Source organism: Protopterus annectens, chromosome 5.part0 (genome assembly GCF_019279795.1).
Source record: "Protopterus annectens isolate FY-2018-M chromosome 5.part0, PAN1.0, whole genome shotgun sequence".
Lineage (NCBI taxonomy): Eukaryota > Metazoa > Chordata > Ceratodontiformes > Protopteridae > Protopterus > Protopterus annectens.
The window spans coordinates 1,704,948,391-1,704,969,081 of record NC_056735.1 but is presented as its reverse complement, the minus strand read 5'-3'; the positions used below and the strand labels follow the sequence as shown (position 1 = coordinate 1,704,969,081).

Below are 20,691 nucleotides of genomic sequence, written 5' to 3'. Positions count from 1 at the left end.
CAACGTTCTAACAACAAACACTATTCCCGTTGTTGATATCTTTTTGTTAGCTTTTTTGTTTGTTTTTAAATTCATTAGTGCACTTACTTAATGTACATAGTACTGCAGATTAACATTTCATTTCCACCAATTTTCTTAAATTATCTCCAAAATCCTTAGATTTTCCTTGTGGAAATCCAAGTCCACGTCCCTTAACTCTTTCTGCAAGCTCATATTATAGCCTACATTAACCTGACTAATTGCCAAAAGAAAATAACATTTTTGCCTTTTACTCATATATTATTTAATTCTTTCTGTAAAAGACTTCATATTATCTACTTTAGCCTGAACTGAGTACTTTTCATCAGAATTTTATAGACAGTAGTATTTAAAGAAATTGATAACCCTCTACCTTCTTGTTCTTATTCCCTTTTTTTCTAAATAAGACATATGTGACTGTAAATATAGTCACTTCTGAGTAATTTAACTGTACCACACAGTCAGCACCATCAAATCATATTCTGTTTTATAAACACTACACCATCTTCACCAGATCATACCCTAATTTTATATAATCTAATACCTTGTCTAACTTTAGCCATCTCTTGAGAGAGAGAGAGAGAGAGAGACAGAGAGAGGGAGAGAGAGAGAGAGAGAGAGAGAGAGAGAGAGAAAGAGGGAGAGAGAGAGAGAGAGAGAGAGAGAGAGAGAGAGACAGAGATGCCCCAAAGAACATCATGCAACTATAAAATTGGGAATGTTTTGTATGCCATAACCATCCTCGAAGGTTGAACATGGATGATACAAGCACATGCATTCCCCTACCTCCCCCTCATTGCACACATGCATTTCTGGATCACTACTGCTCCTGTCTGGAAACATCCATGGACTAGCCCTCTCAGGTAGTTAAATTGGCCAGTAGCCATACAAGCTCCCTACTTTCCAAGGAGACTAGACAATCCCAGGTCACCAGCACAATAGGCTTATGCCCTGATCTTGGTCCAATGGGCAAGCTATATTAACTTCATCTTTTTAAAAATGTATTACTCCATAAGTAAGACACTTCTTGTTTAGACCTTTAAAACAAACCTGTGCTCCTTGAGTTTGCAATCCTTTTTTCTTATTTTTGGAATAAATTTTTATTCTTGCAGATTGAACAGTTTATACGTATTTTCACCTGCATCTATGTGATATCTGTTTACCATATATTTTGCTTTCTTTTATATTCATAATTCTTTTTCTCAGAAATGTTACAAGTATAAAACAAATTCCTCTTTAAACATCACCCACAATTGAGTCCATTCTAAGAAAACAGACTCATGTGTAAATGATGGTCCATAACTGACATGTACCATATCAGATAATACCTCATTGCTCAATCTATTTACCTTTTATCTGTCTACCATATTCTCTTTTCCATTCTCAGTCTATACAGCTTTAGGGCCCAAAAACATGTACATTTCCTTTTGATTCATTTCTTATACCTTCTCATTAAACAAAATAAAGTGTATTTCAGTCTTAGCATCTCCTCACCTATATGCAAAATGATTAGGCTTGAAGCCCCATACATCAGCTAACTTAACTTTTAATCTTTTTCATATCTCTTTATTCCTTTTCACCTTGCTATTCAAATTACAATTACAGGGTCTCTCAAATACACAATTTCTATATTAAGCAGCATAAATTTCTGTATTTGTTTATATAAATATATGATCTCTTATTTTCATTTTCTCATAATGAAGCATAAGGAATTATTATTGTGAGTCACCTAATAAGCACCCATGAGGTATACAGCTGAGAGTAGGTGGCTTAAAGCAACACAGGGTGCATGCCACTGCTGTCACAAGATTAACACATTAATCACATTGTAAGGGCAAAAAAGCACCTGATTCTGGGATGTGCAGAAATAATGGATGCTATTATACTGATTACAAAATGGACTGCAGTGGGCCAAGGATCAGGTATTGATGCCGATATGTGTGCTAGAGAAGGAGAAAACTGTGCATGAGGTTTCACGTTTCAAGATACCTTGACCACATGACTCCCTAAAACTAAAACTCCAACCCCCCCCTTTCACAACACAATGTGGCTGTACACTTTCATGGGGACAATACATATGGTGGGTCTGACACTGACGTGGGTCATGTCAGTTGAGGATATGTGTGTTAACACTCATTGATTCCAAAGGGCTACTTTCCTTACATGCTTTCAACTGCTAGTAATCTCCTGATGTTTACTCTTCTGTGAGGGTGGCATACCTTCTATGATGAGGTCACTACAAAGTGCCTGCCCTTTGTGCTTTCAGTATCCAGATCCACTGGAGGTTTGCAGTCTGTAAGGTGGTTGGCAGCTGTCAGTCAGACATGTTTCAGCTGTAATGACCTTAGCCAGCCATTAGGGATACACTGCATAAACTATTACTGGTCTCAAATGGTCATCACTCTTCTGCATTCACATCTCCATCCATCCACAAACCATTTTCCCCTATTTTTGCACATGGGGTTGGGGTGTCATTTCAACAGTGACAATCATATAGAGCAAATTTTCACATCACCAGGTGGCTAGCCGTGATCATATTCAGCTATTTTTCTTTCTACTGCAATATAAGCCAAGTTCACCCCCCCCCTTCCTTCTTAATAACACAACAAACTGGATTTTCTTCCTTACCCATATTCCATGCTACTTTTCCTTTTGATCTTATCTCAAAGGCATTCATTTGTCTTTCAGAAAAAAATGATATTCTACAAGTAAAGGCTATTGCCTTATAACCCTTTAACCAGTTAAACACTGTAGATTTTCATATTTTTGTTTATATGATATAAAAACATTTACAACATTGTTTAATGACATTTTTTTAGTTTTCTATTTAAAATCATTTATTTCTGTCACCCTACTGATCTCATATCTGATACTTCCATATTTCAGCTCCCTCTGAATTTCCATCACCTTCTTGTTCCACAATTCTATATGATTTATTTAACTGCAAACTTGTTAAGCCTTATTTACTTTTCAACAAATAATGGTTTTACAAATATTCCTTTTATACAGCTTCTTCATTTTTGTTATTGTATTGTCTCTCTGCTTCTCTTTTGCTGCATCTGCCTCACATTCAATATTACATGGTTCAAATTGCTGCAGTGTAGCATTTTACCTGTATAGTTCATGTCTTCTTTTGTCACATTATTTTATTAAATGCCCCTCTGCACCATGATTCTTCTGCTGACAACAGCTGTGAGTGTAGAACTACCATAGATAAGGTCCAGGGTTCTAATACAGCACACGTCTGTCTTTTATTGGATGGAGGTTGACATAATGGTTAAGATATTTGCCTTACAGACACAAAATGGAGGGTTTGATTCTCTCATGGGTTACTAAAACACAAACGGGTATATCTTAATAATTGTTTCTGGTGAGGCTTACATTAGACTCAAGTCCAATGCACTCCGTTCACCCTTGTTGCACTTGGGGTCACTCCGCCCTCCTACCCTACTCCAATTCCCACACACTTGCCCCAGATTTATACTCAACTAATTACTCCCTCAACCATAATTGGCCAATCACTACTTTCTACTCATGCCATACAGTATGTAACATTTTAAAACCCTTCCACCCCAACCCACACTAACACCAACTATCACTTCACTTCCTCATATCTGCTACGATGCCTAACTTCAGACCTCCAACCACACAAATAAATGTATCTCCTATCCATTCTCAGCTACTACTTAAGCAGTTATACATTCATACTATGCTATACTAATTATTCTAGCTAAAGCTGCTTACATCTCCTCCTACCATACCTCTCAACTGTACAGATTTTAGCAGAATGTCCAGATTTTTGCCTTATATTGTTGGTCTATTCCTCATAAATTTGTGCTTTTCTGGGAAATCACTGGGATGATCTGAGGATTGAGGTCACTAAATAATGACATGCATTTGAGTTTCAGACTTCAAATCCTTCAGAAAATGTATGTTAAAACAAGCCATGTTACTCTAGCAACTTTCTACATTTATAAGAGCAATATTTAAAATATGTCCCTACTTTTGGGCCTTTATCCCCTCATTTTGTCAGGCTTTGTCCAGATTTCTTGCACTAACAAGTTGAGAGGTATGCCTCTTACCATATCAAACTCAAAGAACCTATTCCAGCCCACTCTACCTCCTCCTTATACCCCCGAAACTAAAAACATATAAACATTAATATTTCTCCTTCTATCCTCAACATTCCAACCTCTGAGCACATACATTACTCCCTACTCCCTCACCCTAACAACACTAAAGTTTTTTTTACAATATGACAGGTATATAGAAAAAAATCTTGAAGACTATAGTTAGCATAACAGCCAAACTAAGACTCAGTGGTGACATTCACCCAAACCCTGGACCACTTCTGAAGCCAAACAATAATCCTCAAATTACCACCAACTACAACCAACAATACCCCCCCCCCCAGAAACAAAACTGATAGCTTACTATTAAATATTAGCATTAGAAGTGTCACTAACAAAATCCAGGGCATGCATGCCAGCCGCTCCCTATACTCACCAGATATAGTATTAATCACCAAAACATGGCTTAAACCTAATATTGCAAATAATGAGATTCTCCCACCTGGGGTAGAATATAATACATTGAGACAGAGTAGGTTAAAGAGGAGATGGTGTACCCCTACTCTTTAAAAATCATCTTTACCTTGAAGCCACAAATCAAGTCACGCCTAACTTTGACAATGCTGAAGTGCTTCTTACCAAGCTAAACATTAGCACAAAAAAACATATAAATATAACTGGAACCTATATTTCACCTGGAGACAACATTTCCACTTTTGAAAACATTTTGAATTGGACCTCAGGTTCCCCACGTCAGGAAACTATAATCACGGGTGACTTTAATATCGAATGGTCAAACTACAGTTTCCAAAACCCCAGTAGTCACATCAAACTCTATGGTTTCAGCCAACTCATTCAAAGCCCCACCAGGATAGATAAATCATCCATTCTCTATTCTGGACTGGATCTTAACTAATAAACCAGACCGCTGTTCGCACTCTGGCTGTCTCTCTGACAGCCTCAGTGACCATTTCCCATGCTACCTACTTAAGAAACAAACTAACCCACCTAAACCAATTATTTACCAACAAATAAGGAACAAAAACACCTTAACCCCAATAACTTTGCAAACATCTTCAAACTATGTGACTGGTCACCACTTAAACAACTTCCCCTGGAAGATGCTGTTGAATATTTCAATACCACCTTTCTTTCAATATTAAACACACAGGCTCCTCCCAGCACTTTAAGAGTTAAAGCTAGGTTTCTGCTAAAAGCAAGAGACAATGCCTGGGAGCATTGGCATGAAACTAAATCCCATACAGCAAAGCAAACTTACCATTATTATTATTATTATTATTATTATTATTATTATTATTATTATTATTATTAGTATTATTATTATTTGCATTTGTTGACCGGGAGAGTCCACTGGGTCATGGCAACCCATCAGACATCCAAACTAAATACAGAAATCATAGATAAAAATTTTGGCCAGCAATTAGCAATATACTCCTGCCTGGTAAAGTCAGCACACCCCCTCCCAGTACTAACAAAAGTTCTGACAACATAACCACCCGATTTAACGCATACTTTACAGAAACCGTTCTAGCACTCTCTAACAATCAAACCTCCACTCCAACACCAACCATCCCTACATCAAGACTTAACACATTCTCGGTTTTCAACCTGCCTCAACTAACATTATAAAAATACTTCTTAAGAAATGAAAGCCCACTACTCTAGCTGGTGACAACTTACCTGCAGAGTTTTTAAAGCTAGCTGCTGAGGGAATTGCATACCTAGTATCCATTCTTATCAATAGATCTATATCAGAACACCATGTTCTTACCATTTGGAAAATCTCCCACATTACTCCACTTCATAAAGGAAGTTACTCAACTGATCTGTCTAATTACTGACCAACTGCAATCCTATCCCCCCTGCCTAAGATATTACAGAGGATTGTTCACAAGCAAATCATGGACTATCTACAGGCAAACAAGCTACTAATATGCAATACGGTTTCCGTCCATACCACAGTACTACCACTGCACTAATGTCATTTAATAACACTATTAACCTCCACAGAAACAATAATAAATACATATCTTCTATCTTTTTAGACTTATCAAAAGCCTTAGATATGGTCTCACGCAGCAAACTTATAAATGTTTTCTCTGAATTTAACCTCTTCCACTCTACTCTTGCCTGGTTCCAGGACTACTTCTCTAAGCACCAGCAAGCAGTACGGTGGCAACAAAGCCTTTCACCTCTTCTTCCTATGACCCCAGGAATTCCCCAAGGCTCCATACTAGGCCTCCTACTCTTCTGTATATTTACAAACAACCTTCATACCTCAGTTCCTCAATCAGTTATTCAGTATGCAGGCGATTCTACAGTGATATGTGCTGCGACTACCCTACATGATCTACAAACACTAACACAAAAATCCTTCCTTGATGTACAAACATGGCTAACAAACCCCCAACTAATTCTAAACCCCCAAAAACTAAACTCATGATATTCCATCCAACTAAAACTACTGTACTCCTGCCTTCATTCAACATTGTATCAACAAACAGCACTGTCATCTCGCACACACCTCACATTAAACTACTGGGAATAGAAATAGATTGCAACATGAGATTTGACATCCACATATCCCATACCATAAAAAAGAACACAGCAAACTTGTCACACTGTATAGTAACAAGCAGTTTCTTATAAAAAACATAAAAATTACTATAGCTCAAACTCATCTGATTTCAACTCTACTTACTAATGTAAGAAAAACTGAATTAAACTAAACTCCTGTTATAACAAAATCACCAGGTATGCAGCAAACTCAGCCTTTAGAACTCATCACTGTTCTTCACTCAGACAACTCAACTGGTTAGAATTCCCCCATCTCTTACTCTTTAACCAACTAACCATGACCCAGAAAATCTTCTATCAACCTGAGAATACACCTGCCGTCAAAACATTCTAAAACCATACTTCAGCAAGAGAGCCTTACACTCTAGCAACAAACCCCTTATGCAAATAACCATAGCCAACAATCATGCTGGAGAAGCCCTCTATTCCAATTACATTGCAAGGATCTGGAATGCACTACCTCTAAACATAACATCTAACACAACCTTAACTCAATTTAAAAAAGTGCTAAAAGCTCACTTGTCCAACAAGTGGTTGTGTCCATTCATTGCTCTTGATTAAATTGGCTCTCTCAGCTAAGGTAATGTAACTCCTATACATGGACTTTGATGCACTATGCACACATATGATCCTGGACCTCTAGTAACCTGGCAGTACTATGTGCTCAGAAAACCTAATTTGTGCATTTCTAACTAATGATTCTGTAAAATCTATTTAATATTTGTATTCATTCTCTATACTGTGCTTAAGCTCATAGATGTAACCCTTGTGATATAATATGTTCTCATAAATCTGTAAAATTGTTTGTTTGCATTTTACACTTTAAAATCTGTCTTTAACTTTTATGTATTATGTGGAACTTTTCTCCTCAGGCCTCTGCTGAAAAAGGACATGTGTCTAGTCAGACTTTCCTGGTAAACAAATGTACAATAAATAATAAAATAAAAATCTATAATCCTCTATAATAATACCAGCACACGGCTGCCATTTGTATATGAGCCACAGCTTTGTTGTTCTTCGCAAACAGTGCATTTGGAACATGTCTTTTGGGGGGAGGGGGGTAATACAAGTGCTCACATGCTACTAGCTTAGACTCACTTGCTCACTGCCACCTGCTTGAAAAAGGAAATGCTAGTGATCTCCCACAACTACTTTGACCTCCCAACAGCTGACCCTAAAAAACTGTATAGCCCTAAAACTCCCACCGTTTCTAACCTGAGTCCTTACTCTCTTACCCAAAAGCTTCAGTTCTCCTCCCTAACCCTATAGTCCCCATGACTCCTTAAACCTAAAACTCTACCCCCTCCCTAAACCTAAATTACCCACTCACTCTCTAACCCTAAAACTTCACTCCCTGAACCTAAAACTCCCTTCCCACACCTTAACTCTAAAACTCCCTTGCCACTTACTAAAACTAAAACTCGCTTCCTGCTCCATAACCCTAAAACTCCCTTGCCACTTCCTAAAACTAAAAATCCCTTCCTGCTCCTTAACCCTAAAACTCCCTTCCTACTTCCTAAAACTCCCTTCCTGTTTCTTAACCCTAAAACTCCTTTCCTGCTCTTTAAACCAAAATTCCTTTCCCATTCCTCAGCCAGAAATCTCCCTTCTTGCTCTCTAAACCAGAAAATCCATTCCCAGTCCTTAACCTTAAAACTCTTTAACAAGCACTGTGCTAATCTGCACATTTCTGTGGTAAGAGTGTGCTGCATACTGTGTGGAGTGTGGAAATTGGGAGTTTATGTTACAGTTTGGGTACAAAAGCATTCCTTGCATTGGCTAGGCATGCTTCAAGTAAGAAAAATGTTATACTTTGCAGCATCAGTTTAGTTGTGAGATGGATTTGTGTATCACTGTCTCAGCATGCAGTTTAAATGAAAGGGGGTCAAGAATGTGGTCAATATATTTTTATTGAGATACCATGGATATAAAGGTACTTAAAGAATCCTTGAGAATAAGTTTAGCACCATTTCTGTGTCCAAGGGAGGAACAGCATGAGCTGGAACAAATAACACTGCAGCTGAGTTCTTGGACCTCACTAATACTTTATTTTTCTTTATCTGCATACATAGTTGATTGAATTCTATTTACAACCTCATTCTATTTCTGACCTATTGGGCTAGATTGACTAGATATGATCAGTAAAAAATATTAGGTCAAGTGATGGAATATCTGTAGAGCTGTCATTAACAAACAAAAGAAAAACAGTGGGCCTAATACTGACCCTTATCGTATACCACAATTAATTGTCCCTATTGCAGATAAAGAAGAACCCAGACTGACTTGTAAAGTTCGATGTTATAAGTAACTCTTAAACCTGCTAAAAGTGTTAGGTCAAAAGTTAATAAGTAGTTGGGAGTGAGCTATGGTTTTGAAGGTTTTAGTCATATATGTGAATACTTTAGCAATCATATCTTCATTGTTTACTGTTTGCACATTTTTGGTTGCTGTATAAACAGCAGTTGTATTTCCAAAGCATTGTGAAAAAACATGCTAAGCATCACAGAGTGAAATGGATTTGTTTCAGAATATCTTTTGACAGGAAATTAGCTGGTAACCACATTATAGTATTGTGGTGAGGTTACTATTTATATTTCAGGTAAAAGAATTACCATTGCATGCTTGAATGAGTCAGGGACTACACTTGATGTCAATGGGAGAACAAATACAGTATGTAAGCCAGTGGCTCCCTACAATCCTTTGCCATTATTGTAAGGAACTTAGGTTTATATGTTCATAGGTGTATACTAGGATAACAGCCATAAGGGCCTTTTTAAGCCTAGCCATGCACCCCAAATGTACTGTATATGACAAGTTTTTAAGGGGTATATATAGGCCAGAGCTTGCATGGCCAAGCATTTTCAGGCTGCTTCTGTCCATTAGGGACATAAGTGCCTAACCAGGGGTGAATTTCTGACTTGCCATCCACTGGTGTAAGTAACTCTTGATTTGGATTAAGGATGAACTGCTTCACATGAATGTGAAGCCTATTCCAGAGAAGAGGTAGTCTCTGAGACATATACCTGTCTTTACAGCATGTCCTATGTGTGTTGCAAGCAAGGTTTAAGTCCCTAGATTGGGTAATTCTGGTGCTATTTGTTTTGCACATATGCAGACGTTCGATCAGAACTGGAGCCAAGGATGCCTTGTATGCCAGGAATAGATCTCTCCTCAACACTCTGTTGGAGACTGAGTTAAGAGCTTTAAAGTAATCAACACAGGACATGTTGCATGTACTCTGTAATCAACACAGGACATGTTGCATGTACTCTGTAACCAACACAGGACATGTTGTATGTACTCTGTAACCAACACAGGACATGTTGTATGTACTCTGTAATCAACACAGGACATGTTGTATGTACTCTGTAACCAACACAGGACATGTTGTATGTACTCTGTAACCAACACAGGACATGTTGTATGTACTCTGTAACCAACACAGGACATGTTGTATGTACTCTGTAATCAACACAGGACATGTTGTATGTACTCTGTAACCAACACAGGACATGTTGTATGTACTCTGTAACCAACACAGGACATGTTGTATGTACTCTGTAACCAACACAGGACATGTTGTATGTACTCTGTAACCAACACAGGACATGTTGTATGTACTCTGTAACCAACACAGGACATGTTGTATGTACTCTGTAACCAACACAGGACATGTTGTATGTACTCTGTAATCAACACAGGACATGTTGTATGTACTCTGTAACCAACACAGGACATGTTGTATGTACTCTGTAATCAACACAGGACATGTTGTATGTACTCTGTAACCAACACAGGACATGTTGTATGTACTCTGTAACCAACACAGGACATGCTGTACGTACTCTGTAATCAACACAGGACATGTTGTATGTACTTTGTAATCAACACAGGACATGTTGTATGTACTCTGTAATCAACACTGGACATGTTGTATGTACTCTGTAACCAACACAGGACATGTTGTATGTACTCTGTAATCAACACAGGACATGTTGTATGTACTCTGTAACCAACACAGGACATGTTGTATGTACTCTGTAACCAACACAGGACATGTTGTATGTACTCTGTAACCAACACAGGACATGTTGTATGTACTCTGTAACCAACACAGGACATGTTGTATGTACTCTGTAACCAACACAGGATATGTTGTATGTACTCTGTAACCAACACAGGACATGTTGTATGTACTCTGTAACCAACACAGGACATGTTGTATGTACTCTGTAATCAACACAGGACATGTTGTATGTACTCTGTAACCAACACAGGACATGTTGTATGTACTCTGTAACCAACACAGGACATGTTGTATGTACTCTGTAACCAACACAGGACATGTTGTATGTACTCTGTAATCAACACAGGACATGTTGTATGTACTCTGTAATCAACACAGGACATGTTGTATGTACTCTGTAACCAACACAGGACATGTTGTATGTACTCTGTAATCAACACATGACATGTTGTATGTACTCTGTAACCAACACAGGACATGTTGTATGTACTCTGTAACCAACACAGGACATGTTGTATGTACTCTGTAACCAACACAGGACATGTTGTATGTACTCTGTAATCAACACAGGACATGTTGTATGTACTCTGTAATCAACACAGGACATGTTGTATGTACTCTGTAACCAACACAGGACATGTTGTATGTACTCTGTAACCAACACAGGACATGTTGTATGTACTCTGTAACCAACACAGGACATGTTGTATGTACTCTGTAATCAACACAGGACATGTTGTATGTACTCTGTAACCAACACAGGACATGTTGTATGTACTCTGTAATCAACACAGGACATGTTGTATGTACTCTGTAACCAACACAGGACATGTTGTATGTACTCTGTAACCAACACAGGACATGTTGTATGTACTCTGTAATCAACACAGGACATGTTGTATGTACTCTGTAATCAACACAGGACATGTTGTATGTACTCTGTAACCAACACAGGACATGTTGTATGTACTCTGTAACCAACACAGGACATGTTGTATGTACTCTGTAACCAACACAGGACATGTTGTATGTACTCTGTAACCAACACAGGACATGTTGTATGTACTCTGTAACCAACACAGGACATGTTGTATGTACTCTGTAACCAACACAGGACATGTTGTATGTACTCTGTAACCAACACAGGACATGTTGTATGTACTCTGTAACCAACACAGGACATGTTGTATGTACTCTGCTTTCTTTTTATGAAGAACCTTTGAGGACATTCCAGTTGCTGTACTTGCTGTACATGCTTGGACAGGTACACATTGAAGTGGGTATTGTACTCAGCGATGGGTCTGATGAGGGCCAAATGCAGTGGAACCATGACTACGTTGGACCTAGATGCCATACTCTTGCTTATTAAGTTGTCCAACATAAAATTACTTCCTTATTACTATAGATACACGATGATCACAGGCCAGGTTACTATCTACATGTGTTTCCATATCCCTGACTACTGGATTAACTCTTATGGGTGTATTATCAATGAGGTAGTTCCCAGGGGTAGCTGACTTCCCAAAGGATACTATTGTGAATTTCTTGGCAGTGAGTTTTATACCATGTCTCTGGCACCAGTTGTTTGTCTGAGTCAGCCCTTCTTGGAGGATATTAGTGTTTTGGGGGATTCTATGACTACATCTAGTTTGCAATCCTTTGCAAACTTGGTTATGTAGAAGCCCTTGATGCTGGCATTGACTTCAAAAAGGTTGATGCCAAAAAGGAGCAGACCCAGCACAGACACCTAAGGGACTCTGCTAGTGACCAGCCTGTTTATGGAGGCAGTATTCCCTATCCTAACCTTTTGGGTCCTATCTTGACTTTTTTGAATATTGACATACCTGATGTTTTCTGTTATATCTCATTACCCCTCATTGTCAAGCTGTGCATTTTTTGGTTTGCCTGTGCCAATCTTGTACCGTCATATAGTCTTAAATAGCTCATTTTTCCATCTTGTCTTCACTGTAAATGTATTCCATACATGTTCCTTCATTTCTGTAAAGAAATACTTAATCATGTAGTCTGTTACCCTGCCTCCTACCAGCACTATAGTATGCATCCTCATAAATTTATATTGGGAAAAATGCAGCCAGTAAAAATGATTGTGTTTTAGAGGGATTTACAGCATTCTAATACCCTGCTCATATAAGTTCTGCCATTTGCAGCATGAATAGCTAGGTTTGTGATTTTTTTTTCAGTATTTGTTCAGTAGGTTGCACAGGTAAAAAACACACTCTCCAAAGCCAAGAACACAGCATCCATGGGACCTGACAATATCCCAGGCTGCATTCTACATGAAATACAGACTGAACTGGCACCCCACCTAAGCACCATGTTCAATCATAGTCTCACCTCAGGCTTTGTGCCCACTGAATGGTGCACAGCGATGGTTATCCCACTCCACAAAGGGGAAGCCACCACGGACCCCAGGAACTACTGCCCCATTAGCCTAATGAGCCTGGTCTGCAAGGCCATGGAACATATCATCATGAAACTTATAAACAAAGACATTGGTAATCTCCAAACTCTGTACCCCACCCAGTTCAGGTTTGTAAAAGGCAGATCATGTCTCCTAAACCTGATTGACTTCTTTGAAGTAGTCACGAAAGGCATAGACGAGGGTAAAGTGGTTCACACAGCCTATCTAGATCTTGCAAAGGCTTTCAACACAATCCCCCACTCTGGAAATATAGATAAACTCACTAAACTAGGTATAAATCCCTATGTCACAAGATGGGTTGCCAACTGGCTCACTGACAGAACCCACACTGTGAAAGTAGCAGACTCCAAATCTGACTTCAGACCAGTGACAAGTGGAGTACCACAGGTTTCAGTCCTGGGTCCTCTCCTGTTTGGCATCTACTTTTCTGAAGTACAGGCTAACACAGAAGGTCTTTGGCTAATGAAGTTCGCAGATGACTGCAAACTAGGAGCCATAATTGAAACTCCGAACGATGTGGACATCCTACAAAAGGGCCGCACTGAGACAGATGCTTGGTGTCAAAGCCATGGCCTCAAGCTCAATGCCAAAAAGTGCATTGTCATCCCCTTTGGTAAAAACTATGTACCCATGAACTGCCACATAGGTGGTAGTCTACTTAACACCAAAAGTGTGATAAGAGACCTTGGGACACAGGTGGACAGTAGTCTCTCCTTTGATAATCACATCGTCACAGTAGTCAAGAAATCTTTCTACATGGCACACCTCATCACAAAAGGTTTCTCATCCAGGAAAAAAAGAGATCATTGTTCCCCTCTACTCTTCACTCAATAGACCCATTATAGACTACAATGCCCCTTTTAGTATGTACCTCACAAGATATCTACAACAATTGGAAAGGTGGCAGAAATACCTCACAAAGAGGATTACTGGCCTCAAACAGATGCTCTACGCAGACTGTCTCAAAAAACTCCAACTTTACTCCATCGCATATCGGCTACTCAGAGGTGATTTCTGCCTAACATACAAAGCTATGTCAAACCCAGAGCTGTTGGACATGCTCCACTTAAAGAAACCCCAATCCCTCCGAGCTACACGCTCTAGGGACCTACACCTTGTCACCACAATAAACAGAATATGTTGGAGGGATAGATTCCTGTCCCAGAGACTTCCCATACTTTGGAACAAACTACCTATCTATATCAAACAAAGCTCCTCATTAGCACTCTTCAAGAAAAATCTTGATGATTGGATGGAAAATAGGAAGTTCACCCCAGGAATCACCTCTGTGGCTCTGCCCAACAGGGCCACAGGAAAATAATTTTCTTGGGTAGCAAAAGCAGGGTACCTTTTTGGCTAGGCTTGTATAGGCCTTAGGGCCAATATCCTAGTACCTACCTATGAACCTATGACTTTTGGCTTAGAAGCTGGGCAATACTAATATTCTTTTTGAAATGTATACTGTCATTTTGATCCCATCAGCCATCAAAACTGAGGGCAATATTCTAAGCCTGACCTCGCTGATGATTTGTAGTGGCATCAAATTCTCTGTCCTCCTGATATAATTCTTTCCTTTTTGTGAAAGAATACCCCTCATTTTTAGCCATTTCATCCTTTTGTGGTAACAACATTTTCTGCCACATCATCTCTATTTTCTTGTCACAACAGGATATACAAACTGAAACGCCTTTGTTCTATTTCCTTATCCTTATTGCTGACTTAATGGGCTGTATCATGATGTTCATCTTATATGATCACTTTCTGATACCTGTGGTTTGATCATGTGGATGAAGCTTAGACTTAATTTTTCAGGGATCAAAACCAAGCTGTAAAGCAGTTTTATAATACAGGTTTCTCACCAAGGAGAGGAAGTTGCTAAGGATGGGGTTTTCAAACTATATTCCTGCCCATCACCAGATATAACTCTTCTCAGCTCTACTTGTAAGCGTGATCACACTACCTTATCTGCATCATGATTATCATCTTTCAGCAGGATGCACAATGTATTACTTCCCCTGCCCATGACATATGAGCATATTCACTCAGACAGAATATGTGCGTGTGTGTGTGTGTGTGTGTGTGTGTGTGTGTGTGTGTGTGTGTGTGTGTGTGTGTGTGTGTGTGTGTGTGTGTGTGTGTGTGTGTGTGTGTGTGCGTTTGTGTGTGTGCATGTGTATGTGTGTGTGTCTGTGTGTGTGTGTGTGTGTGTGTGTGTGTGTGTGTGTGTGTGTGTGTCTGTGGTGGCGGGGGATCCAAATGTATTAGTTAACCAGTGGGCAGCTTACTAATAATAAAATAATCATTTCTATTCAGATCAAAGCTCCCAAAATATGCAATCTCCACATCATGAAAAATTGTCACTAGAGCTTAAAACTGTAATCCTACCACTTGCATTCAAGATAATTATTTTTATTCAAAGCACAGGGATCCACATCCCCACTGGTAACAAAATAAAATGCCATACCTTTAACATACCACTGGAATTAAAAAATGTCCCAGAGAAGTAAATGGGGTTAATTTATTGTGACATGCTAAAGGTCCATATTTTATTCTGTAGTCTAATCCTCCCTGCATTTATCAAATCACACTGTGATATCTCATCACAAAAACGGCTAGGCCCTCAAACCTGTCGTAATGAAGTATTAGAACTATAGACTAAGTTGCCTTTTTCAGTCTATTTTTTTTCTTTTTATATGTGAATTCCTCTTTCCAAACTATAAACTTCTTTGCATAAATATACACAATTTTATATAAATAAAACATTTTCTCAGCTCCTCTACAGTTGGCTAAAATGAAATTCCTCGAGCTTCAGTTGTATGCTTGAAAAAAAAACACTGAAAGGCAGAACCTTAGTTATTGTTTTCCACAGGAAATCATTGCCAATGTGGTTTCTAAGTGTGCTCAGGTAGTGAGTCACATTTTAGGGAGATTCTCCCTTCTTCTAGTTGATGTGAGCATGGAAAAAAAAAATATATATATATATATATATATATATATATATATATATATATATATATATACACAAACACACACACACACACACACACACACACACACACACACACACACACACATTTATATGTGTAGACACAGTCAGTGGACAGTGGATGTGGGGGCCTCAATGGGGGTGCAGGGGGCTTGCCCCCTGAAAAAAAAACTTAAAGTTACATTTTTTGAATTCGGTTTCTTGGTGATCATTTGGTATTTTGGATTGTTGGCTTTGTGGAGGTTGTCAATTCATAATAAAACACATTTTCTCCTATTATTTTTCTTTTTTTGTTATGTTCTCAGTCCCTTCCATTAAATATTATAATAGTCTGATGTTTGCTTTATTACTCATTTTTCACAAGGAAATGCTTTGCTTACCTAATTTGTTTTACTTTCAGGTACACTCTCCAGGAACCATAGTTTATTCATTAATGTATACTTACTCCTAGTAAGATATTATCTAGAGTAGAACTCTATCTGTGAGCTGTAACTACTAATGTTGTGAGACTTTGAAATACATACTAATCAATTCTCAGTAAGGGACATCAAGTGTTATTTGCAGTATAGTCTGGTAAAGATGGAAAACATTCATCTGATTGTAGGTAACATCAAACATTGGTAATGAATAAGCTCAACAAATCAGTGCCACCCAGTAATTTATCATAATTATATAGGGCTATATAAACAATAAGACTGCTTCCTGCTAGCTGAAAACATTTTGCTAGTAGTCAGTTAAAATCACAAATATATTTTAGGAAAAAGCGTGATGATTTGCTGTAAAATAAATTCTCAGCATTTTAATTCTTAATAGATTCTATATTTCTATTAAAAAAACTTGTGTGAGAAAGAGATCCTATGGTCTTATTAATATTTACAAGAACATTATATCAAAATGACTACTTGACAGGCATTCAGTAAAAACAAACATGTAAGGTAAACTGTAAAGTAAACATTTAAGCATTTTATAAAACTTACCCCATTTTGTTAATGGAAATATTGTAGGATCCACCTGAAGGTGAGGAAAAATAAAAACAAGCTTATTTTCTTTTTTACTATATTATTCTAAATTACATTTATATATACATAATGCACAGTATATAAAATGATGGGAGTGTGATTAGTATACACCTCATAAATGCAGCTGATCACTGTCTATATTTATTTATTGCATTTATACATTTTTGACCTTTGTTTACCAGGAAAGTATGAATGAGTAGAAACCCGTTTTCATCAGAGGCTCAGGAGAGAAGCTCCAAAGAATACAAATTGCTGTGCATAAATATACGAGATCAATACTACCCACAATAAAAACACAATGGTAAGAGAAGAATAAATACATCAAATAAATCTATACAACATATATGAAAGATTAAAACATTTGAGATAGTTAAGTATGAAAGAAAAAGAAAAATATAGAAGATAAATGAGAAATGAGTATGAAAAAAATAAAAAAAAAAATGGTAGTATTGTTGGCAAATGGTTAAGGTTTCCTTCTGCAGAGTCATGCAAGAAGGTAAATATTGAGTTGAATGTGTTAATAGTATGGTGAATTAATAGAGAGCCATAGCCCTATACAGGTACCAGTATGATCCTAAGAATCAGAAATGTACTGGTCTGAGACAGATTAAATAAGAAACTTAGCATCAAGAATATGAAGACTATGAAAAATGGAAAATTCTGGTATTAGCCTGGTGTGGTGAAAGAACAAAACCAGGATTTGGAAAGAAACGATTTTAGTAAAGGCTTAAATGAACGAATGTTAGCTAATGACCTGATAGGGATCAGGATAGAGTTCCACAATTTGGCAGCACACTTGGAATATAAGCTATGTCCTATAGATTTCTCTGCTTTATAAATTTCAAGTAGTTGTTTTTCATTTGGGCAAAAGTGTTGATCTGGAAGATAGTGATGGAGAATGTTGCTGCTAACAGAGCAGGAAGAGTTGTGTATTATTTTGTGCGTTACCAGTAGTTGTGTGAAGGTAATTCAAGCTAGTTTAGTGACTAAGTACAAAGCAATACAATAACAGGTAGTTTATTTAAGTTGTTTGCTTGTGGCATTACACTTGCAAACAATCTTTCTTGCTGTTTTTACATCAAGAAGTTTAGCAGTGCCCTTTACAGACACAAATGCTCAGAAAGTACATTTTATTTATAAAACCACTCTTAAAACTGAAACCTGTAACTTAGTGTGGCTGAAACAAAGTAATTTTGCAGAGACAAGCTTAGATTAACTAATCTGGACATTACACAACACTACTGTCAAATCTTAACATGATCTAACCTAGTCTAGCACCAAACCCAAGAGACCACCCAAGCAGACCTCTGTTTAACCCAGCAGCCTATCCATACAGGTCCAGACAACATGGATATGCAATTTCTGCAGCTGGCTTGGTAGATATGGGCATCCTGAGACAAAAAAGACAATTGTCTGATCTTCTTAAACAACCATTTAATTCTTAAAGAAACAAACACAGTATGTGAGAGATGCACATACACAATTTCACTGGAAGCAAAAATTTTGTATACAAACAAGAATGTCAAGAACACACATACTATATCCACCAGAGAATTTACACCAGACAGATAGACTAACTTATGCTGAGGCACTAAAAATAAATCTTCCCAAACTTCAAGGACCTTCTTAGACTATAAACAGCAATGCCTACCCTTAGCAATCGCCGAAGTACTACCCAAAAGCAACACCAAACATATGCCTACACACAGTGGAGCCCCAAGAGTAAAGCTGATAAGGCAAGCAAACATATTACCCAGGATTCATAGCAGACTCCAATCTATGACACACAGATGCCCCAATGACCAGACTGAAGAAGGAAAAGATAATAGCTAGTTGCTTATCTGGAGTCAGGATCTGCCATGTTATACACACACTCACCACAGGTACCAGTAGGATCCTATCATAATGCCTGTGTGCATTAATGACACGATAGATACTTTTCTGGGCTATATGAAGAGAGACATTGTTAGTCTCTCTGAATATGTGTGTCAGGCAGGTATGTTTCTTACACTGAACAGCATTCTACCTTCACCAAGGATGATACCATGGTATAAACAAAAGATGGATGATTTCAATAACTGGCTTAGCTTCTGGTGTCTTTGCAGAGAGATTCAATATTTATCAGTATGAAAGGATATGGTTAACAAAACATGTTGCTTTGCAAAGGTTGGTCTGCAGTCATCTCCCCTAGACTTCTGAACATTGGCTAAAACTTTATGCATACCCTTAGAACCTCTTTTTAGTCAGTGCCAAATTGACAAAACTACAGACACAGCAAATAAAACCCAAAGTAATCTAAAAGTGTTACTGCTCAATGCTAGGAGCCTAAACAAGAAACCACATCCTACAAGCTCTCCTCACTCTGGAGAATATAGACATGCATGACGTTACCAAGACATGCTTTAAATCTGCAGAAGGTAAAATGGCAATGCAAGGCCTCAGTGTTTTCCACACATTTTAGACCATCAGCTGCACAGACAAGGACTAAAGCTGGCGGAATCTTAATCTATATTAGCAACAAGCATACCTCTACGTTGGTTAAACAGGATGATGCCCTGGAATTTATCCAAGTACAAATCACCGTAGTCAAAGTCTCATACTATATCCTAGCAAGCTACAGGTCACCCTCTATATCCTAGAATCACATAGTTCATACCTTGACCTATTGGAGACACTCACCATTAAACCAAATACTCTATTCATGTGAGACTTTAACAACCCCTCCATAGACTGGAAAACATACTTTGCCTCATACTCACAGGCACAATGATTCTTGAACTTTATTAACACAAATACTCTTGACCAGATGGTGTGCACACCCACCAGAGTTTCAAACATACTGGACCTGGTACTCCCCAGTAGAGGAAAATGCTGCACCCCCTCCCCCATGTCATGTCCTCATGAATGAGGCTGGACCACAAAGTTGTAATCCCAGCAAACCTTCCTATTAAGCGATAGTTTGTAAAAATTCAGTGGTCCACCCAACCCTAAGTTCCCATCTGCCTATGTGAAATTGTTCAGAGAGACAACCGTGTAAATGGCTGTATAGAGGCTGCTTTACCTACCAGAAGTAACTCCAAAACAAACTCTAAAAACATCCCATATTGGTGGAATCCTTACCTTAATAGGGTATAGCACAAAACTAGAAATGTCATGGCTAAAATCAGGAAGAGAAATCCCATAGTGACAGGAGCTCTGAAATTAAAATAAACAGAAAACTAAGAGGCCTAATTAAGTCCAGCAAAGCCAATTACAAAGTCAAGATACACTCACGGGCTAAAGGCAATAACAAGGCCTTCTATAGCTATGTCTGAAACTCCAAAGGCAGAATACCAGTGTGTCAAACTAGTGGTCAATGGTGCCAACTTCACTGAGCAGAGTGACATAGTGAATTTGCTGGTTGACAAATTCAGCTCAAACCTCACTCCCCAACTCCACCCGCCTCCCCTCCATGAAATATCTACTAGAATAGCCACACCAACTATTAAAAGGAAGAAGTCCTGGTGGCGCTCACTAAGGCCAAAAACACA

General features: G+C 38.3%; 1 protein-coding gene across 1 annotated transcript in view; it reads right to left on the bottom strand.

The window, feature by feature from the left end:
• The window catches only part of LOC122801843 (kelch-like protein 9), a 414,260-nt gene that overhangs the window by 233,089 nt on the left and 160,480 nt on the right, over positions 1 to 20,691 (bottom strand). The window contains exon 2 of the mRNA XM_044071492.1: positions 17,120 to 17,153. Coding sequence (XP_043927427.1) covers positions 17,120 to 17,124 — 5 coding nt within the window. The 5' untranslated portion in view covers positions 17,125 to 17,153. The remainder of the gene's footprint in view (positions 1 to 17,119; positions 17,154 to 20,691) is intronic.